This window comes from Colius striatus, chromosome 11, assembly GCF_028858725.1.
Source record: "Colius striatus isolate bColStr4 chromosome 11, bColStr4.1.hap1, whole genome shotgun sequence".
NCBI lineage: Eukaryota > Metazoa > Chordata > Aves > Coliiformes > Coliidae > Colius > Colius striatus.
In genome coordinates, this window is record NC_084769.1 from 1,469,574 (window position 1) to 1,492,437 (window position 22,864).

Sequence of the window (22,864 nt, forward strand, 5' to 3'; positions counted from 1 at the left end):
ACGCACGCACCGCAGCGAGGGCAGCAACCGCCTTACACCGAGGAGGAAGCAAGCACAGACCGCCTCTCCTGCTGCCCCCAGCTGCAGAACACACAACAGAGCAAGCTGGCAGTTAAGTTATGTTTCTAACAACCCCCTGCAAGTGATGGCTTCAGCTGTGGGGCGGCTGTGGGTGTTGGATGCAAACCTCAGGTGAAGATGGCACGGAAGGAAGATTCCTGCAATGTACCATTTCCACAGAGAGAGGAATCCTGCTCTGCACAAGATGCACCATCGATGCTGAGGCTGATGGCCCCTGACCTGCAGCCAGCCCAGCCCCAGCAGTCACACTTCACACCCCTGCTCACCTCACACTCAGCTCCCCAGAAAACCACCTCAGCCTTAAGCCCATTTCTGGAGCTGTTCAGGTACAGAACCCCTGTGAAAGGTTTCCCTTTCTGTCTTGCAATGGAATGCACACTCACCGGCACGAACTGCATGCCTTCCTGTGCACAGGTCACTGTGTGTTCCCACAGCAGCACCTTGCCCTTGCCAAAAGTGGTTTGGCTTTAGGGTGAAAGACAGAGGAGGTCAAAATGGGAATAATGAATCTCCTGGGGCAGCAGCACGACTGAGATGGGTCCTGACTTTCTCATCCTTTCGATGAGATTGCTCCTTCCCTCAGGTCTGTTCTTGTTTTCCTTACCTGAGCCAGGCTCAGCAGAACTTACCTGCTGGACATCATCGGCGAGAAGTGCTGCAGCTTATAATAACCCCCCAGTGCCAAGGGCAGTGCCACGAGGCACAGCTTTTTGCCTCCTCCCCACCACCATCTTCACATTTACATGCTCTTGCCATCGCCAGCCCTGGCTCTCCTCCAGCCCAGCTGCCCTCCAGCTCTGCACTCTCCTCCTCCCTCATTTACTCTTATTTTTTTAACTCTGAAACCCTTTCATCCCTCCATGTTCAATCAAGATAGAGTACATTTTTGCTCTATTTTACCCAATATTCATCCTGCCTTGCAAAACTAGGTCACAAGATTTGCAAGCTTATGTGAGTTAGGCTTTACAGGCTCAGAACACACCTCCCTTATATTTTTTTTTGTGCTGTTCTGTGTACACTTTCCGAGCCTGAAATATTTACCAAAATAAACTCAAAAGTACACAAACACACTGCTTTGTTTGAAAATTTTAACAAGCTATTTACAAACCGCCTTTTCTTCAATCAGTTTCGGTTTAAAGCAGTTCTGCTAGGCAAAAACAGAACCAAACTAACAACCAAAAAACCACACAACCCCTAAAAGCAGCCTGGAGTTCTGCAGGTCAGCCCTGAAACCCTTACAGGGGGCAGCTCTACTGGTAACAGGGAGTTATTGAATTGTCAGGGAGGTTTTGTTGAATGGCACTGGTGATTCAGCCCCTCTTTGAGCTACAAAAACCCTACAGCCTGAGGACAGCCTCCTGGGCTAGAAAGGCAGCCCAGCATGGAAACACTGGGACATCTACACGTGGACCCAACCACCTGCCACCTCGAAGCATTTGGGGAGCTGGGAGGTGCTGCTGGATTCGAGGGCACCCTGAAGCACCTGAAGCTTTCTCTACTCACCCGTGGTTTCCACGATGCCCTCCAGGATGACGACGATCTCGAACTGCTCGGTCTGCATGCTGCGCTGGGACAGGTCGTAGAAGGGGCTCTTGGCGTCTATCACGTGGCAGATGGTGAGTGGGGACACGAGGAAAAGCTGGTCGGCTCCGGTGCTGAAGCCCACGTCCAGCTCCAGCTGATCGAGTGGGAGGAACTCACCCTCCGGGGTCTGACGGGACTGGGTGGGAGACAAAGAGAGATTATGGCTGGAGCAGCCATCTGTGAGGCACCCCCACAGCATCACACAGCCCTGCCAGCATCCCACAGCCCTGCCAGGGCTCTGCACCTCCTGGCACACAAGGCAAACCCCTCTCCAGACACTTGCAGCTCATAGAATCAGAGAACACTTTTGGTTGGAAAAGCCCTTGAAGCTGCTGCAGTCCCAGCCCTCCTCTCACCCTGCCCAGCCCACCACTAACCCCTGGCCCTCAGCACCACAGCCCTGCAGCTTTGGGATCCCTCCAGGGCTGGGCACTCCCCCAGCTCCCTGGGGAGCCTGGCACAGGGGCTGACACCCCTCCCAGGGAGAAAGTTCTTCCTAACAGAGAAGAGCCTCTGACCATCAGAGGAGCATTGGAAAACTGCTGGGCACTGACAGGAAGGATGGATGGCTCTGCCAGCAACCCACTGCATTGCCCACCAGCAGAGCATGAAGCTAGCACACATCCCTTGCCCCACTCTGCACCCCGTCTCTTGTACAACCAGCAGTGCCCACACAGGGGCACATCTCTCCACAACCTGCCCCAAACCCACGCTGCGACACAGTGACCGCAGGCGAGGGCTCAGCCACCCGCAGGCTCCCTCCTGCAAGGCGCTGCCCATGAGCTCCTGGCAACAGTGGCAGCACTGAGGATGAATTCCCAGCTTTACCCAGAAAGGAGAGTCCCCCAGCACCGACTGACAACTACTAACATCAGCCCCACACCAGCCCAGCCCGCAGCTCTCCGAGGAAGCTTTCGGATTGCTGTCGTCCTGACAAAAGCAGCCTGGAGAAGAGGATGCTACTGCTTTAGTGAAAGCTGCCTGCTAAGACACCACAAGCCACCATTTAACAGCTGCACAACAAGTCCATAAGATCAGGCCTAGAGCTGAGAGCTCCAGCTCAGCGCTGCAGCACATCCCGAGCACCTCGCTCGGTGCAGCTCTGCCCAAACCCGCCCTCCGCGGTTTTCCCTTCTCCCCGTGTTATGAATAGGCAGGAACAGAACATTATAGCCCTTCCTGGCCATCACTTTTGTGACAGGATTTTCCATTCCTTGCTGCTCAGATTTTAAAAGGCAGTTTTACAGATGGCTGCATTGGTCACACACAGCCAGAGCCCAGCGTTAAACCACCGCTCCTGATGCATCTCCACCGTTCCCCTTCAGCTGATGTGGAATGTCCCATACTGAGCAACACCTCTGACTTGACATGGGATTGTTTTTTACTGGGAGTATGGTCAGGCTTGCAGGAAGCAGCAGAATCTTTCCCCTAACTTTCCCTGTACCCATTCTCCTCGTTATTCAGACCAGCCACACAGTGTAACGGGGGATGTGATGGACCTGGACCAGCGCAGCCATCACCTCCATACCATCGGGCTCCTAGGAGCGACACCAGCAGTCCCCAGCCCCATGAAAAGCCCTGCACTGGTGGCTGCAGGGTTGGGGGAGGATGTGAGGGCACGAGGGGTGCAGCTATAGCCGAGCCCCCGGGCTGGGAAGCGGTTGGGAGCCCAAAAGCAAGCGGCAGCAGACAGAGCCAAACGGGATTATGCTCCTCGCTCAGGATTTGCTTTCTATTTTTAATTTTTCCCCTGAATGGTGGCTGGATTTGAAAGAGACCTAATCCCAAACAACCAACCACGGGTTCCCCTGCCCCCAAGTTTGGTGCTTTAATTTGGGTGTGTGAAAATGCAGATCCATCACACCTGCCTCTGCCAGCCCATCCTGGCACAGACAAAGACATTAGAGCCAAGAAACATCCAGAGCACGTCTGCGTAACTATCCTGCCTTTGCTTTGTTTGCTTTCCCTTTAGAGAGGTCTACTTTCCGATTTAAAAGAGACAAACCCACCAGCCAAGCACCCAGTAACGGCTGTGAGCAGGGCAAGGAGCAGCTCCAGGCAGGGAACTGAGTCCCTCACGCAGCCCACGCTCCTAAAACATTGCCATGGCCACAGGGGAGGCAGAGGCTGGCCCGTTCCTGGGTGACAAGGTCACGCAGGGGACACCCAGGCACAGCCACCCACCTTGGTGGCCCGGGGTCAGAGCCAAGGAGATGCAGTGAGGAGCTGGGTACACCTCCTTATGGCCACTGATGGGCTGTGAAGTCCTTTAAAGGTCTGGTTGTAAAACTGTTGCTGGTTCTGGCTGCTGGCTCCTCTGTTTATGCCTTCAGCTGTCACCACTACTGTTCAAAATGTTTTGGCTTTACAGGGCACTTCTCCACAGATGCTTTGCAAGCAAGACCCAGGGAACACCCAGTGGCACTTGCCCCAAAATCTCAGTCTGAACCAACCAGCCAAAACCCTCCTATTGATGCACAGGAGAGGAGGACAGGATCACAGGAGTATTTTGGTTGGAAAAGACCTTTAAGCTCATCAGGTACAAGCAGTACCCCAGCACTGCCACAGCCACCACCAACTCATGGCCCTCAGCTTTGGATGGAGTCTCCCCCTGTACCTGGGCAGCCTGGGACAGGAGCTGGACAACCCTCCCAAAATCAGAATATCTCCTCTGATGCAACCTGCAGATTCCTCTTGCCTCTTTCTCTACACTTGATGTCCTTTGCTGTGTGCCTCAAGAGGACAAGGACTACAGAAGGGGGGAAGAAAACGCTGGAGAAGAATGGTGAAGGATGGGTGTGCTGCTCAGGGAGCCATGGGCTGCAAGCAGTGCTGTGCTGCCAGGGAGGACCCTGCTCTGCTCCTGCTCGCACAGCACCCCACACTGCTCCTGCTCAACTGGAGCTCCTGGGATTCCTGGGGAACCGACCACAGCCACCACCAGAACCTCCTGGTTTATAGCTGCAGTGAAATCAGGTGTTGCATTACTCAGCTGGGAAGTCATACACACAAAGCATTGGCTGCTTCTGCTCTGAGGGAACGGAGATCAAGACTGAGGACTTCAACCTTATAGACAACCCAAATGCTGTTTCCTGAGGGCCCCTGAGCTCCAGGCAGCACCCAACCCAGGCAGAGTGTGAGAAGCCATGCTACGGACTATTGTGCTGGTGGAGCCAAGGCATTTGTAGCCAGAAATGACCTTGAGTGACTCTTTCTGACTCAATGTAACATAGGGAGGAAAGTACAGGGCTTCTAAGTCTCATTCACTTGGAGATTCACTTACAGAGGTGGATGTGACAAGGAAGGAGCCTTTGCACTAACTTGTCACTTTCAAGGGTTTATGTTTGGTTTTTTTTCTCCAGTGTGGTCTAAACTTACCAGGAAAAAAAACCAAACATGCTCAGTATGTCAGGTTTCTGATTTCACACAGCTTCTGCAGGCAGAGCAACCAAACTGCAGCGTTCCAGCAGAACTGTGAGCAGCCCTGCAACTATCCCTGCCCTCCCAGTCCGGCAATAAACCTGCAATAAAGGTTCTAGGCAAGCCAAAGTAGAAACACTGAAGCAGCAATCCTCCTCTCCCTCCTCCCCTCACATACTCATGCCCCAGCAAGCCAGAAAGACCCTGGGTGCACAGCAGCACCTCTGCACGAGAAACCCCTTTCCCTGCTGCAATCCTTTTTATTTTAACCTGTATTTTTTGCCCAGGTGGCCTGGTTGAGCACCACTCCATGCAGAGACACTGGCAGGGCATGTGCAGAGCCAGCTCCACTTGCACCCACGGAACAGCCCCATTTCAGCCCTTTCTTACTGTAACACCCAGGTCGGTGACATCCCTCCCCCAGCCTCTTCCTGCCATGAATGAAGCCCCACGAGGCAAGGACAGCTCGCTTTGAGCTGCTGCTACAGCAGGGTTCCCTGGGCTCCTCTCGGCTCCCTGCTATTTTTAAACCAGCTGCAGAACCTTCACCCTCTGACTCCGCGCTGCCGTCACCGACGCGGGAGGCGCGCTGAAGCCGCTCTCTCCTGTCTTGAAAGCTCCGGGAATGTTTGGGAGCCACTCTAAGTTTTAACCTCCAACTTTCAAGATTTCTAGAGGAAATGACTCGTTTTGATCCCTTAAAAGCTATCTCTGTGAAATCAGGTAAGCCTCGCAGCTGGAAGGGCCACCCTGGTGCCCTCCGGAGACCAGGTGATTGATCACTCACCAGGCTCATTGCATGGCATCCACTTAACACAGCTTAAACTTCTGGCACCGGGAAACAACCAGGGAGAGCTCGTGCGTGGGACAAGCAGGGCTGAGGCTGCAGCTGAGAGATTGCTCAGAAAGAAAAGAACGGGAGTAGGTGCCTCAAAGAAGAACAGATCAGGAATAGGGGCCCCAAAAAGATCGGGAATAGGGGCCCCAAAAAGATCGGGAATAGGGGCCCCAAAAAGCACAGATCAGGAATAGCGGCCTCGGGGTCAGCAGCAGCGTTGGTCCCCAGCACCAGCACTCACCAGGCATGGCTGGGAGGAGGCAAGGGGAAGCCTGAAGGTTCCAATTCCTCTTTCCCCCCAGCTTGCTGAGGGGCAGCACTCCCCCTCTGCTCAGCACTTAGGGTGCACTGAGGGTTCTGCAACCCTCTCCAAAGGCAGTGAGACCCTGCCTGCAAAAGTACCCCCCCGGGAACACACATTGGGGCCAAAACACGACAACTTCAGACACCTCTGAGCAAAATGCATCTCCGGACGTGGCTGCAGCAGAGGAGGGACGAGCATCCCTCTGCAGGAGGCAGCCAGAGGAGTGGGGAAGAAAGCAGGGCAGTCCTACAAGGGGGCTCCCAAAGGCCAGGGGACGCCCCTGCCATGCACCCAGGCTGAGGGCAGGGCACTATCATCTCCTGCCAGCCATGGAAGCAGGTGGGATGCTCTGCATGTGCCCAACATCACCTGAGCCATTCCCTAACTCCCTCCACATCTCACCTCCCCTCTGTACGTGCAGCTGTTTCCCTCACACACTTTCTTCCCCAGATGCAGGGAGCTGTCAGCATGATGCTGGAAGGCTGAACCCTGTCGTTCTGCTTTCCATGAAGTTCATTCATGCACCAGGTAAATAAAGTTCTGCCTGACTGGAACCATCTTTGCCTGAAAGCACAGAATTGAGCCAGAAAGGCAAAGAGCTTTCTGTTAACAGGCACACCGAGGGATTCAAGCTGCAAAGTACTCACTTGTGCGAGAAATCCAGCATTTTACAGAAATAATACAGAAATGTGGGTGTGAACCCAGTGCAGAATGGAAATACCATCTCACAAGGCTGCCAGTAAACCAGAGCTGAGGTTAAAGCCAGAACAGTGGGGACATGGGCAGGAGACCCCTGGCAAGGAACTGGAACAAGACCATCTTGAAGGTGCCTTCCAACACACCCTGCCAACCGGGCGCTGGGAGGGGGCTGCAGCTCTGAGGTGGGGACGGGCAGGGAGCTCCCCGGGCTGGCACCTCACTTACTTTGAGCAGCTTGCAGCGGATCTGCGCCGAGACCATGTGGCTGTTGCGCAGGTTGCCCACGCGGAACATGAGGGTGAGCTTGCCGTCCCGCATGGAGATGGCGGCGTGCTCGCTGAACATCAGCGTCTCGGCCCTCTTCTTGGGCTGGGACATCTTGATGAACATGCAGCCGATGAGGAAGGCGTCCACGATGGAGCCCAGGATGGACTGGAAGAGGAAGAGGATGATGCCCTCGGGGCATTTGTCCGTGATGTAGCGGTAGCCGTAGCCGATGGTGGCCTCGGTCTCGATGAAGAAGAGGAAGGCGGAGGGGAAGTTGTAGACGTTGGCCACGCAGGGCGTGTAGCTGTCGTCGTGCGCCTTGTTCAGGTCGCCCCGCATGTAGGCGATCACCCACCACATGGAGGCCATGAAGAGCCACGCCACCGTGTAGGTGAGGATGAAGATGAAGAGGTTCCAGCGCCACTTGAGGTCCACCAGCGTGGTGAAAAGGTCCGAGAGGTACCGGCTGGTCTCGCCGCCCAGGTTGCCGTGCTGCACGTTGCACCGCCCGTTCTTATCCACGAACCGCTGCCGCTTCCCCCGCGGGGCGGCCCGGGGCGGGGGCAACCCCCCGCCGCTCGCCGAGGTGCTCACCACCTGGTACTCGTCCCCGAGCTTCCTCCGCAGCGCCGACATGCTCCGCGCCGCGATGATGCTCCGCGGTGCTCCGCCGAGACCGCCGCGGCCCCGAACAACCCCGGCACGGCACAGCCCGGCACAGCCCCGGCGCGGCACGGCACGGCACGGCACAGCCCAGCCCGCCCCGCCGCCGCCGCCGCCGCCGCTGTGCGGGCGCGGAGCCACCGCTCGGCGCGGCCGCCACCCACGCGGAGCCGGCGGCAGCAGCGCCGCGGCCCCGCGCAGGGCCCCGCCCCGCGGAACAGCCCCGCACCGCCCCCGGCCCCGCACCGCCCCGCGGAACAGCCCCGCACCGCCCCCGGCCCCGCACCGCCCCGCGGAACGCCTCCGGCCCCGCACCGCCCCCGGCCCCGCACCGCCCCGAGGAACAGCTCCCCACCGCCCCCAGCCCCGCACCGCCCCGCGGAACGCCCCCATCACCGCACCGCCCCGCGGAACAGTCCCTGCAACAGCAGGTTCCCCTGGCTCAGGGGCACAGGAACGTGTCCAGCTGGGGTTGGAAACCTCCCGAGAAGGAGCCTCCGCACCCTCCCTGGGCAGCCTGGGCCAGGGCTCCCTCACCTCAGCACCAAAGGACTTGCTCCTCCTGTGCCAATGGCACTGCCTGTGTGCCAGCCTGTGCCCCTTCCCCCTTGTCCTGTCACTGGCCACCACACAACAAACACTGTCCCCATCCTCTCCACACTCACCCTTTAGAGATTTATCAGTATTAATGAGCTCCCCCCTCAGTCTCTTCTCCAGGCTGAGCAGCCCCAGGTCCCACAGCCTTTCCTCATCAGGAAGATGCTCCAGTGCCCTGATCATCTTGGTGTCCCTGCACTGGCCTCTCTGCAGCAGTTCCCTGTCCCTCTGGAGCTGAGGAGCCCAGAACTGGACACAGGACTCCAGATGAGGCCTCACCAGGGCAGAGCAGAGGGGGAGCAGAACCTCCCTCGCCCTGCTGCCCGCAGTTTTGGTCTTGGCACTGTCAGGTCCTGACCTCTCACCTGCCTGGGAAGTTCTCTTCCTCTAGCAACAGGTTTCTATATTCTGTATCTATCTATATCGATATTCTAACAGGGGTTAGAATACTGCAGTTGGAACGTTTGATTTCAAGGGGGTTTTGTAAAATGACCTTGCAGAGAACATACAGGGTATAAGCAATACCTAGTGTCTGGTGTGCTTTAGCTGCCTGGGAGCTGAGCTGCCAGCTAGGCAGGGCACAGGGAAGGGGCAGCTCCCTGTTTATGAGCAGCCACAGGAGAAAAAGGCTTTAAAAAATCATCTAATGAGGCCAAGTGAAGCAAAGCACCATTGGGTGACCCTGCCAGGAAAGGCAGAGGCACAGCACCAGCACCCAGGTGCTGATGGGGTGCTCTCCTTGTAAACCTTACTTCAGTGCCTCATCACAAACCTGACCTCAGTGCCTTTTACAAACCTTATCTCAGTAGGCTGAACAGGGGGTTGCTGCAGGAGGGGAGACTGGGGGTGTGCATCTCCCTCGTTGCTGGCAGGCTCTTTGTGACACGCCGGTTATTCCATAGCTATAAAATAATAACTTGAATAAAGCCTTGCAACAGCTTGTGCAAACCTCCCCATGTTTTCCCACTGGCCAGCTTTGCTCAGCAATCCGTGTGGGCGCCGTGTTTCCCTCAGAACCTTTCCCTCTCCTTTCCACGTCTCCTGCTGATTCCCCAAAGAGTCTGACCTGGAACCAGGACACATTGCTGCTCTCCCGCTCCTCCTCCTGGTGCCCACCAGTGCAAGTGTCTGCTCTGTCACACTGGGGCTTTTCCTTGCTGCAAAATGAGCTTACCTGAACCACAATGAGTCCTGCTGGAGCCTCTCCACGTTCCCTGTGCTGCTCTCGGGTGTTTTTCTCCCTCAGCCCTCCCTGCTTGCCCAGGCTGGCCTCTCCTGCACCTTCCCATCAGCAGGCTGGAAGTTTTTGTGTTATTAGCCACGACGTTATGGTTACAGAACTCCAACGGCCTAAGGGGAGCCATTTCCTTCTAATTAGTGAAATGAAAATGAAGATTGTCATTGCTGGTGGGGAGACAAGCAGATTGACAGTGTCTGTGCTCTGTGAGGCGGGGAAATGATACGAGTGGAAAGGCAAACGACAGCCGTTGGAAAGCATCCTCCACCAGCGAATCAGCTCAGTGACAGGAACACTCTGCTCCAAGAAAGCCCCTGCAGGAGCTGCTTTCTCCCAGCCAGGAGCCCAAATGGAAGCCTCTGCTCGCTTCCTCACGCTGCAGCCGCGGGACAAAGTGGGACCAGCCGGGAACTCGCTGTGCCTCGTCCTCCACCATGCCATTCACCCCAGGCCTGCTTCTGCTTTCAACCCAGCTGCAGAGTTAGGAAGGAAAAGCCCAGAACACTCTTTTCCTCACCCAAACCACAAGCTGGCTGCTTTTTCCTCTGGGCAATTAGGTGTGCCATTGATACAGCCAGCCCTGCCACCGGGACTGCAGCCACTCCAGGAGCCTGTTTGGATGCAAAGCCACTCAGGAAACCCATGTGGGGATTTCCAATTCAAATTCAAATCGGGACTCTGAACGTTCTAGGGTTGCAGAACACAACATTCCACCGTGAGTCATCGGGTTAGTTCATAAGCAAATGCTCCCTGAGCTCGAGGCTCAGCTCCCTGGCTGCACAGGCTCAGCTCCCTGGCTGCACAGGCGCTGCATGCCGGGGCCCTTGGCAGCTCCCTGGCTGCCCCTCGGGGTGGCCATGCATGGACAGGACTGATGCCCACGTCCTGTGGTGTCACTCCTGTTAGAGGTCACTGACTGCAGCCAGGGAGGTTCACTCACAGCAGGGAAATGTCGAGGAGATGCGGGCTGCTGGTTCTAGAGAGCTCTGGGAAGGAGCAGAACGTCCCCCTGCCACTGGCTTCTCCAGCTGGGTGCTTGGAATCCTGCTGCCTGTGGAGGAGCTATTTCTGATTGACATCCAACTCACCTGTAGCAGCATCAAGCTTCACAACTTGGTGTTGTCAAATGCAAATGGACACAAAGGACTTTTTCCTCCCTGCTGTCCTGTGCCAACCTCAGTTTCACCATTACCAGGAAAACCTGACAAATCCAGAGTGCCTTGCACTCGCTTTCCAAACCTGAGGGTATTCATCCAGCTTCTGATGGACTGAGAAGACAAATGAAACTCTTTGCTGAAAAACACAGGTACTCTGAGGCAATGATCACAGAATCCCTGACTGGTGGGGATGGGAAGGGCCCTGCAGAGCTGCTGCAGCCCCAGCCCCTGCTACAGCAGGTTCCCCTGGCTCAGGGGGCACAGGAACGTGTCCAGGTGGGGTTGGAAACCTCCTGAGAAGGAGCCTCCACACCCTCCCTGGGCAGCCTGGGCCAGGGCTCCCTCTCAGCACCAAAGGACTTGCTCCTCCTGCTCCAGTGGAACTTCTTGTGTTCCAGCTTATGTCCATCACCCCTTGTCTTGTCACTGGGCACTACAGAACAAAGTGTCTCCAATTCCTCTTGACACACACCCTTTAGGCATATTCAAGTGTTGATGAGGTCCCCTCTCAGCCTCCTGCAGGCTGAACAGTCCCAATTCCTTCAGCTGCTCCCCACCAGACTAGTGCTCCAGCCCCTTCCCCAGCTTTGAGGAGCAGGAGTGGTGCCAGAACAACACTCCCCAGGGCAGGAGATGGGATTGCTCTGTGCAGAGGCTGCCCTGGATTGTAAACATGCCAGTTACCAGGAAGCATCACCAGATCTGCATCTCTTCCAGTGCACTGTGCTTAACCCCCTCCTCATAGATCAACACTACGAGCTCCCCCAGTGAACTCCCGACAGCCAACACAGCCTCTAGAATGTTTTCCTTCCTCTAAAAAGCAGAGTGTCTTTTGTGCAAGCTCTTGAAAAGCTGCAGCTGGTGTCTCTGCCAAGATTCAGAGGCTCAGGGGCTGGACTGGAGAGATTAACAACCAGGGTCTGCAGCAGCTTCTCTCGGTTCCAGGTCAAGCCAGGGACGGAAGAAAGTTAAAGCGTGGTTATTGAGTTTATAGGCACCAGCAAACGTAGAGGCAGTGCAAGGAGAGAGAGCACCAAAGTAAAACTGCAATCACAATCTGGATTTTGAAAGAACAAAAGTGCAATTCAGCCAGAAATTCCACATCCCAGCCCCGTGGAGGAGTAATCAGCTCCAGACAGGCACGGGGAAAGGAGAGGGTGACTGCAATAGTCCTGTGAAAGACAGGCAGCACGGCCTGGATTTGCAACTGGCTCGAGTTTAGAGCAATAGTTTAGGTAGCAATGGCACAGGTAAAGCTGGCAGGTTGTAGAAAAATACAGCTGTGCAGGTGAGAACACGAAATCAATCCTCATGTGGATAAACAGAGCAGAAACGCAGCAAGCTCTGCTTGCACGGAGGATGGATGGCTGTTAGCTGAGCAGAGGCACTCCAGCAGCCTCTACGTTTCCCATCTGTGCCATTAGCAAACCAGCATTGTCCCCATTTTCCCTATAAAGCAGGAGTAAATCAGGACAATAAAATGCTGTTCCTCCCAGAGGTTGTTAGTGGGGCTGGGAAATGTTTTCCCTGCTGAGGTGTGATGGGGAAGCTGCCCCGACCTGCCCACCCCATCCACAGCCCCCCTGTGCTCCCTGTGACACGCCTGCAGGAACAGTGCCACCTGCACTGGGAACCCCATCGCTTCTCCTGTTGCTCTATTCCTTTTCCATCATACAGAAGGTCCCAAAGGCAGGGCCCCATTGCCCAGGGACCCAGAGCAGCCCTGCCAGCCCTGGTACCTGCTGCTGCTGGGAGCTGCTCAGCCGTGGCTGGAAACAGCTCTGCTCACAGCTCTTTCTACTCCCCATGGAGAAAACAAGTCTTGGCAGAGGCAGAATAAAAGAGAGGAAGCAACTTAGTAAAGAAACACACAGGGATTCCATAGGGAAAAATCTCCCAAGAGAAAAGGGAGTCCTCATGGAAAACAAACCCCTTCTCATCTCCACTTACCTGCCACCAGCCCCCCATCCCCAGGGCCCTAAGGATGCACCGACGTGCTCACTGCTTGAATTCCCACTCTGAGCCGCCTCCATTCCCCACACATCCTCTCTGTATTTTAGATGCTAAAGCCTTTGTCCTCCATAGCAGCAGAGCCTGTCCCATACAGTGCAAGAGCAGGCTGTAATGACTTGTCTTCAACCCATCGTGCCTCCCATTCCCACTGCAGCCCGTGGGCTCCCACTCCCCCTGCAACCCTCCCACTCACACTCAAGTTTACAGGATGCAAAAGTGATGCCTGACAGAACAAAAAGGTTCACACAGGTTAAAGGAGAGGGGGGAAAGTGTGTTTCCAGCTCTTTGACTTCATCTATAACTGTGTTTTCGGAGCCACAGTGCCAGAGAGCTGACCTTAGGTCACCTGTAGGCTTGTATGAGCTTCCTATTTGAAGTCTTGAATCATTAATTCTTCCCCAAATAAACTCACCCTGTGAAAATGTGCAGTTAGTTCTGTTTCTGCTGGAACGTAGCTAAAAATACACCCAATTATTTCTGCTTGAAATGTCAGCACAGACAGGTCTGGAAATGATTTCCTTCCCCTCACACCTTAAATAAACTCACCTAGGTCTTCTCTCTGGGAGAAAGCTCGAGCTCCTCCTGAAGTCTGGGAGAGAAGTAGATGTAGACCTGGGCACAGGGCAGGTTGCTTTGAAAAGTTTCAGGAAGGAGGAGAAAAAAACCAACCCTTGAGCTTTGTGAAGGAAGTCAGGCTCTGCTGGAGTTGGGTTTCTTGAAGCTACGGATCACAGGAGCTCCTGTGCACTGCAGGGATGGGTGCCAGCAAGGTCCTTCCCAGACCAGGGCACTAGGTCACCAGGTCAGTGTTGGGGTGTTCATCCCTATTTCAGAGCAAAAAACACACACACACACACTAAATCCTCTAAACCACCTCAACACGTCTGTATTCCTCACAGGGAGAGGATGTCAGCTTCCTCCTGGGACCAAAGCTGCTGCTCTCTTCTCCCCAGCAATGAATGACAGGACAAGAGGAAACAGCCTCAGGTTGCCCCAGGGGAGGCTGAGGTTGGAGCTGAGGCAGAACTGTTTCCCTGAGAGGGGTGTCAGCCCCTGTGCCAGGCTGCCCAGGGAGCTTGGGGATCCCAAAGCCGTGGGGCAGTGCTGGGCTGGGCAGGGTGAGGGGAGGGCTGGGACTGCAGCAGCTTCAAGGGCTTTTCCATCCAAAACAAAAGGATTCTGTGATTCTAAACCTGCTGTGTGGAGGAAGAGGTGAGGGGATCCTTTTTTTGCAGGGGAATCTTGCTTCTGCTTCCCTACATCCTTCCCAGCATTAACTCACCCAGGCTGCAGCCTGCCTGCTCTGCCCCTGCCCCATCCCTCACCTCCCCTGCTCTGCTTTTAAGTCAGGATCAGGAACAGAATCCAAATATCCAGGGGGAAAAAAATATGATCAGGCTAAACACAGCTGAAAATCTGCTCTTAGAGCAGCTTGGAGAGGAGCATGGGCTGGTGCTGGCTATCTGCACTGATCTGAGAGACTTGAGAGAGAAAAGCTGCCCATTTACATTTTATCTGATTCAAGGCATGGCTTTCCTCCAGATCATGCTCAGTTTAGCCTAATAGCAATGCTTCAACTTAAGCCTCCCTTGTTTAATTTGTACCCAACAGGCGTTTTCCAGCATTTCTCAGCCTGGCAGGCTCCCTCTCTGACACCTTTGGGGTGCAACTGCCACAGCCTACCAAGGCAGTGAAGCTGACACTGTGTGCCTCAGTTTACCAGATGAAAAGCAGATAAAAATCCATTGGCAGCCCAGAAAAAGACATTGGAAGATGCAGAAGAAACTGTATTGGATCTGCTGCTCCTTTAGACCGCTGCTGAGGGGATTCATAATTCATCTCCACGTTTCCTTAAGACAAAAGTCTCTCTCCTCCAGCACAGGTTCAGGCTGCTCAGTGTATTCCTGCAGACGTTTCCCTTACAGGCAGTGCAGCCACAGCAACACCCTGCCTGGCATTGACAGCTTCTCTCTCACAGACACACATAATAACTACCAGAAAGCTGAAAGCATCCTTGCAACTGCCTCTGCATCCAAGAGGCATTGAATTCAAGACATCCCAGGAAAGAGCTGCTGCTTCCCCTTCAAGAAAAGACCGTGTCCCAGCTTTTTCTGTGCAGTGCTTTTGCCCCTTCCTGTCCAATGCCTCGTCTCAGGCTTTATTTCTTGCACATAAACATCACTCCAGACACAAAGCTATACATTTTCCCCCCTGCTCCCCTGTCATTATGCTTTTGGGGGACTTCAGAACACACAACTGGTGTTTTTACCAAATCCCTGGGAGGCAAACAGATTTTATCTTCCCCTAATTTTACAGGCTGGAGTTTAAGACAGAGGAATTGAGGTCAAAAGCATTTTGAGAGGCTCATTTAATATATCTGGCCTTCTGATCTTCCAGAGTTCTTTCCAGTATGTTGCATCTGGTGTGTTCAAACAAGGGCTCTATCAACCCAGGGCACAGTGCTCCAGCAAATGACACCACAGTGCACCCAGCCCAAGCCAACAGAAGCAAGCAGAAAAGCAGCCAGTTTAAGAAACCAGAGCCCCTGGGGGCTGATGCTGGGAAAGAGCTGAAAACCCCTCGGGGTGTGTGATAACCTGCCCAGTGCCTGGGGCAGAACAGGCACCTGCAGCCTCCCTGCACACACCTCAGCAGCACCTCACCAGGCCTGGCACACTGAAATGTGGGTAACTCAGGGCAACAAAAGGAAGGGGGTTGTTTCTGGCATCAACAGCCATGAGCTGCCATGATGCCACCGAATCAGATTGGTCCCACCTCCAAAACAGAAAGGACGTTCTACCCCGACAACTGGGACCCTTTGTCACAGGTTTATCATCAAAACTATATGCCAATGCTGTTTCATTTACCCCTTCAGAAGCCCACCAGTGAGCACTTTGCCATGAGGCACCACTCCACGTGCTGCCTCCTGCAGCTCCCTTGGGCTCAGGGACATAGGGTGAGGTGGGGGCTGTGCCTGTGTGAGGGCTGGGAAAGCTCCGCTCTGGGGGGCTGCACCCAACACCCCCCTGCTGCTGGAACCACAGAACCATTCTGGGTGGAAAAGCCCTTGAAGCTCCTGCAGTCCCAGCCCTCCCCTCACCCTGCCCAGCCCAGCACTGACCCACAGCCTCAGCACCTCAGCCCCAGGGCTTTGGGATCCCTCCAGGGCTGGGCACTCCCCCAGCTCCCTGGGCAGCCTGGCACACGGGCTGACACCCCTCTCAGGGAAACAGTTCTGCCTCAGCTCCAGCCTCAACCTCCCCTGGGGCAACTTGAGGCTGTTTCCTCCTGTCCTGTCACTTGTGGCTTGGGAGCAGAGCCTGACCCCCAGCTCCCTGCAGCCTCCTGTCAGGGAGTGTCAGAGAGGGCTCCTGTCTCCCCTCAGGCTCCTCCAGGCTCAACACCCCCATTCCCTCAGCCCTTCCCCAGCACCCTTGTGCTCCAGCCCCTTCCTCAGCTCCACTGCCCAAGCATTCAGTCCTTAATTGGTGGCCCTAGATGGCAAAGCCCTGGGAGTCACAGCAGGTCCATGTGAGGGATGCTCTGCCCTCCCCCTGCATCCCGGGGTCCTGGGCTGTGGGAGCAGCATCACTGAGGCTCCTGCACTGCAGAGCTACCTTCCTATGGAGACAACACTGTTCTTCTGCTAAGCTCTGCTGTTTTTCACAATGAAATCATTTGAGAGCCATTACTAGAGGTGTTTTCATGCAATATTCATAGGAGCACTCATCTCTGAGTTTGCTGAAAGCAAAGCAAGACACCTGCAACAGTCAGATTAGCAGACTTCCTCAGCTTTAGCTTGACCTTCAAACAAAACCTCCCAGTGAATGGTGGCAGTGTATACAAAAAATGAACCAACACACAGCATCACCAGTGCTCTGACACCCACCTGGAAGGATTAAAGGACCCCAGACTCACCAAGGCCTTTTCTATCGCATCCAGGGGTGAGGTGATAAAAGAGACAAGTTCTACTCAACCTCACTTGCCTCAGTGTTTGCATCACACTGGGCTAGTTTAGTTACCATGCACATCCCCTGCCTGCTGTTCAGGACGTCAGAAAGCACATCAATAATAGTAAATAGCCCCAAGTGTGCAGGATCCTGTTTGGCTGTTTCTGACCATCCTGATCAGAGGCTCTGAGTGACGTGGAAACTCCCTCAAACCCAGGAGGGGGGCAACAAAAGGCCTGTCAGCCCTCAGCATGTTCAGTGCCAAAGTCACTCCTTCTCCAAGAGACCCCAAGAGAGGAGGGTAAATGAAAAACAAGTATTCTGTGGCATGAAATACCTCCCAAACCGAGCAAGACCTGGGTGAGTCCATGCCTGGGCTTGCTGCAGATTGCCCAGGCTTTGAGCAGGAGCAGAGGGAGCCCGTCCTTCCTGAAGTGCAATTCATGCACTCTGCAGAGACAGGCAATTCCTCTCTTCTAATCTCCAGGCTGTCTTTGGGTGTTTGCTCTGGGAGCTGCAGGACAGGGGCTGCAGCCTGCAAACCTCCAGGACACTGATTTCCACACTGACTCCTGCAGCAGCACTGGCTTTGCACTCTCTCAAAAGCATTTACAGCACTGGCAGAGGTTCAGAGAAGAGAGATAAAAGTGACCAACAGATGGGAAAACAGCCTGGCTCCCATCTCTTTTGTGGGAGAAGTTTATTGGTACAATTATGTTCACTTTCACTGTTCCCATACCATTCCTTGCTTTCTTTGGTATTGAAGACTGGTATCGAGAGCACATTAAGACTGGGATGAAGCACTTGACTTTGGACAAGTCTTGTGGAGGAGACTAGCACAGAACCCAGCAAGAACAGATAACGAAATGCAAGAGGATGGAAAGACCTGAGCCACAGCCACAGCCTCTGAGGAGCTGGCATGACCTGAGCCACAGCCACAGCCTCTGAGGAGCTGGCACAGGAGACAGAAAGGATAATTATCACTATCTACAACGTCAGGTGCAGATGCAAAATGGTACTAGGAGAGGCCAGCATCACTTTACACTGCATGTGTTTTATCTTACACACACCTCTCTTCATCACATCCATTGGTGATAAGGAAAACCTTGACTCACAAAGATGATCAAGAACACACAGCCCTAAGCATATCTTTGAGAAGAACTGCAGTTTATGGCTGGGGTGTGCACCATGTGGAAGGTTGCTTGTCTCACCTAAACCCAGTGCAGGGTTTCATTGATGGAGTAAATCCTTACACCCATGCTAAGGATGAAGAGCTCAGGCGGTCAGGTTCTCTCTTTTTGCTTTTAGGTTCAAATTAAGAGCAAGCATTGCCATGCAAGGGCACAGGGAAGGCAACAGAGGCTTTGTTAGCCCCTTCTGGTAGCTTCAGAGCTTTCAATAGCACTTGTCAGGTTGATTTAAATGCACAGGGTGCAAATCCTTCCCTTCTGTGAAACACCAAGAATCTTTACTTCAAATGAAAGTGACTTAACCCAGTCTTTTCTCACCCCTCAGACGTGTTGCAGAGAGGCACAGTACACAGCACAGCTCCTGGGATTTCGTGCTCTCAGTGAATGCTCATCCCTGCACAGGCAGGTTTGATGCAGAGCCTGAAAGCCGAGCCCTGCCGCTTCCCTGCCTGGGGAGGCAGCTGATGGCACCACCAGAAAACGCTCCAAGGGAAGCAGTAAACAACTTTCAAGTCCAGCTCTTTGCATCTTGAATGAAAAGGGAAACAGAAAAAAGACAAAAGCCAAGGTCACAACCAACTTCCCTCCATGGGGTGTCTGTGAAGGGCTGACACGCTGGGGAACTCCAGCAGCTCCCCAAGCTGCTGCAGCTGGTTGCTCCAGTAGCCTCCAGAGATGGGGCTCCTTCCCAGCAGGTCCCCGTCCCCACCACCACAACACAGGGTCCTCTCCAGACCCCTTTCCCTCGGGCTGTGCTCAGCCACCAGCGCTGGCCCTGCAGCCTGGCCCCTGTCTCTGGAGTTGTGAAGTGGGGTGTGCAGTGAGAGCCCCGAGGGCTGCCTGTGCTGTGTGGGAGCTCAGCACCCACCACACACCCCTGGGAAACCCCTTCCTCTTCTGCTGCCCTTCACAGAACCACAGAACCGTGTGGGGGTTGGAAAAGGCCTTTAAATGATGAGGTCCAACCCTTCAGACCCCCACGCTGGTTCCCAGCTCCTCTGACACGTTTGTGATACACGCCAGAGGAGAGGACAGCAAAGTGATACACTGCCAGAGGAGACAACAGCAAACTGTGGAGGGAGCAAACCCAACAGGTAGTGCTGGGTCTTGGTTGTTTTCCCCCTGGGGAAGCCCCTCATCAGGCAGAGAGCACCAGGGCAGTGCCAGCACGGGGGTCCCACTGTCCCCTCTCCTCAGAGACCCCGCAGACACGTCACCCACCACCCAAACCCACCCATGCCACAAACCCTGTGGGCACAGGGCTGTGTCAGGGGAAGCTTTGTGCAGCTGATTCACCAAACCATGTGCTTCAAGCCAGGTGAATAAACCCCCCCCACATTTGTGGACAAAGAGTCTTGGACATTGAGTAACACCTTCACTTTCTAACACCTTCACCTTCTCACTGGGAAGGCTTTTGGGCTCACTGGCCCAGGCCTTTGTGCTTCTGTCCCCAAGAGCTGGCTCTAAGGTGGCTGAGGACACACCTCTGATGGTAAAGGCACCTCCTTACGCAGTCACCTGCTCTGGCCACTGATGCTCTGGGAACGCTGAGCTGCTGAGAAACTACTGGCATCACCACAAAATGCATTGCTTTATCAATACCTGAACTCACCTATGCAGAGCAAGCTGCCCTTGATCCGCTGGAGAGCTGTTTCATGTTCACGTGGGAGAGTTCTTCTGGATACAGGAAAGACCCCTCAGTGGAGAGGAGCTCCATCCAGCCCTGATGGCTGAGGTTACAGCCCACACGCTGCACAAGCACCCCTGTGCAGCCAAATCCTGCCAAAGCCCCACTGGAGACATGCCAGTGTTGGGTGGGGAGCTGGAGTGGGAGCAGCGAAGCACCCAGTGCCTTTCCCTGCAGAGCAGCGGCGAGGGCTGAGCACGAGGCACCGCTCCTCACAGCCCAGCTCTGAGCAGAGGGCTTCAAACCATGCCTGTGACTGCCACTGCTCTTTGCATGGCTGAATGCCCTTTTCTCCTCCATGGTGAAGAAATGCCAAGGTATTACCATGCAAAGCCACCCAGGCTGCGTAAGGTGAAGCGTGTGATCCCTGTGAGAAGAGCCCTTCTCATTGAGCACTGCTTCCAGTGCCTCTCACACCCCGAGGAGCTGCAATTTACTGGCACATAAATCTGATAACAGTCCTCATTAGGCAATACTGTAAGGATTAAGTGAGGTTAATGAATGTGTTACTAATCCTTCTACATAGGCAGCCATCACAAGCTCTCTTTATATACCACAGGTTAAAAGAAAAGAGATTTCAAAGGCCTCCAAACACACTTGTTAGTCTTAACGTGGCAATGCCTCGTGCTTTCTGCCTTTTGCTAACAAGAATGGAAAAGCAGCTGGTGGCAGCAGGGAGAGCTCAGGCAGGGCAGAGCACATGGGAGCCAGGCAGGGCACAGAGAGCACAGCCAGAGCAGGGAGAGCTCAGGCAGGGCAGAGCACACAGGAGCCAGGCAGAGAAGGGAGAGCCCAGGCAGAGCAGGGAGAGCTCAGGCAGAGCAGGGAGAGCTCAGGCAGGGCAGGGAGAGCTCAGGCAGGGCAGAGCACACAGGAGCCAGGCAGAGCAGAGAGAGCTCAGGCAGGGCAGGGAGAGCTCAGGCAGAGCAGGGAGAGCTCAGGCAGAGCAGAGAGAGCCCAGGCAGGGCAGGGAGAGCTCAGGCAGAGCAGAGAGAGCTCAGGCAGGGCAGGGAGAGCTCAGGCAGAGCAGAGAGAGCCCAGGCAGGGCAGGGAGAGCTCAGGCAGAGCAGAGAGAGCTCAGGCAGGGCAGGGAGAGCTCAGGCAGGGCAGGGAGAGCTCAGGCAGAGCAGGGAGAGCTCAGGCAGGGCAGGGAGAGCTCAGGCAGAGCAGAGAGAGCCCAGGCAGGGCAGGGAGAGCTCAGGCAGAGCAGAGAGAGCTCAGGCAGGGCAGGGAGAGCTCAGGCAGAGCAGGGAGAGCTCAGGCAGAGCAGGGAGAGCTCAGGCAGGGCAGAGCACACAGGAGCCAGGCTGACAGCAGTGGCAGCTGTTGTGCTTTGTGCCTGTCCCCGTGGCTCTGCCTCCCACGCCACTGCAGCTCCCACTGTGACTCTGCAGCAGCAGAACACTGTGTGTGTGAAGATCTTTTTTATGCATTTAAAGGATAATGGTTAAAGGAAAAACTTCCTAGTGACAGGGAAAGCTGAATTAAGAGATGCAATTTAATCACTTCCAAGTATGACTCAAACCTTGTGGCACTACCAGCCTGCAGACTCTGAGGGAGGGGCTACCACCAGCAGATGAAGAGACTGACTGTGCAGGACCAAAGCTACTCTTCCTGCCTTCCTCACCAACAAAACACCCCACCAGAGCAGCATTCATTGGCACAGAGGCAAATCCAGATGGGACAGCATCCCCTGTCATAGTGTCACAGAATCATTTTGGCTGGGAAAGCCCTTGAAGCTGCTGCTGTCCTAGCCCTCTCCTCACCCTGCCCAGCCCAGCACTGACCCACAGCCCTCAGCACCTCAGCCCCAGGGCTTTGGGATCCCTCCAGGGCTGGGCACTCCCCCAGCTCCCTGGGCAGCCTGGCACAGGGGCTGACACCCCTCTCAGGGAAACAGTTCTGCCTCAGCTCCAGCCTCAACCTCCCCTGGGGTAACTTGAGGCTGTTTCCTCTTGTCCTGTCATTACTGGGGAGCAGAGACAGACCCCCAGCTCCCTGCAGCCTCCTGTCAAGGAGTGTCAAGAGAATGCTCCTGTCTCCCCTCAGCCTCCTCTTCTCCAGGCTGAACACTCCCCATTCCCTCAGCTCCCCACCATCACCCTTGTGCTCCAGCCCCTTCCCCAGCTCTGCTGCTCAATGTCTCTGTCACCCTCTGCCTTCCCAGTGCAGCAACCCACACTCCTCAGCAGCTCACCTGACTTCCCAGCAGAGGCCAGCCTGGCTGCCAGTGCTGCAGCGATGCCAGCACTACATCCCAGTGCAGAGTGCTCTCCAAGACTCTCCTTTTCTCTGCTGGGTTCTTTGAAATTCGAAAAATGGTTACAATTGACACCATTTTTTCCCTTTCCCATCATCCCTGTTCCTGTGATCAGTGATCCCCCCACAGCCTGGGTACATCTCACGGTACACCGAGGCGTGCTTTCCTCCCGCTGCCTCCCCAGCCCTGCTCTGGGCCAGGGTCGAGCAAGGGAACCCCACGAGCAGCCCCATACCCAGTGTCCCCAGTCACAGCCTGTGCTCCTGCAAGTTATCCCCTGTCCTGGAAGGTCCCCGAGGAACAGCCACGAGGGTGCATGTTACACAGGAATAACGATGTCTAACACAGGCAGATCACAGCAGAGAGACACAAACGTGCAAGTGCTCGGGGGGAAGGCGTGTATTTACGACCTCAACTTACAGAAACAGAGCCCAAGTTGTGCCATCCAGTCCCACTGGCTTGCAGGCTGCCTGGATGTGGTTTTAGGGCAGATCCTATTACCCTGACTGTCCACAGATGCTTTCAGTTCAGGGCTGAAAGGGCCGTGGGACCTGTCCTTAACCCCATGGATACACCCTGGGGCTGTATCCATGGTGGGTCTGGCTCCACAAAAACCCCTCCATCAGGCCTCAGGAGATAAAACCACGTACAGTTTTTAAGGGAAATGAGATGTGGGTTGTTTTCCTGTCATTTCAGCTCCATAATCACTCCTAATTATTAACATTTCTGAGAAACACACACACACACAAAAAGAGAAAAAACACCTCTGTGTCTGCATTCAGCACTTACAAATAGATTATTTTATGATCCATTTAAAGGATTCACATCCTATAATTAACATGAGCTCTACAGCTAATTGCATCTTTGCAAAATAGTTTAATAATCAGAGCAGGAACTTGACAGCCGCTTTTTTAATC

General features: G+C 54.7%; 1 protein-coding gene across 1 annotated transcript in view; it reads right to left on the bottom strand.

Moving 5' to 3' along the window:
• The window catches only part of KCNJ3 (potassium inwardly rectifying channel subfamily J member 3), a 45,487-nt gene extending 37,658 nt beyond the window's left edge, over positions 1-7,829 (bottom strand). Inside the window, exons 1-2 of the mRNA XM_010210404.2 lie at positions 7,152-7,829; positions 1,585-1,801 (exon numbers count right to left, since the gene is read on the bottom strand). Of these exons, the coding sequence (XP_010208706.2) occupies positions 1,585-1,801; positions 7,152-7,829 (895 nt within the window). The remainder of the gene's footprint in view (positions 1-1,584; positions 1,802-7,151) is intronic.
• Between the last annotated feature and the right edge of the window lie 15,035 nt (positions 7,830-22,864).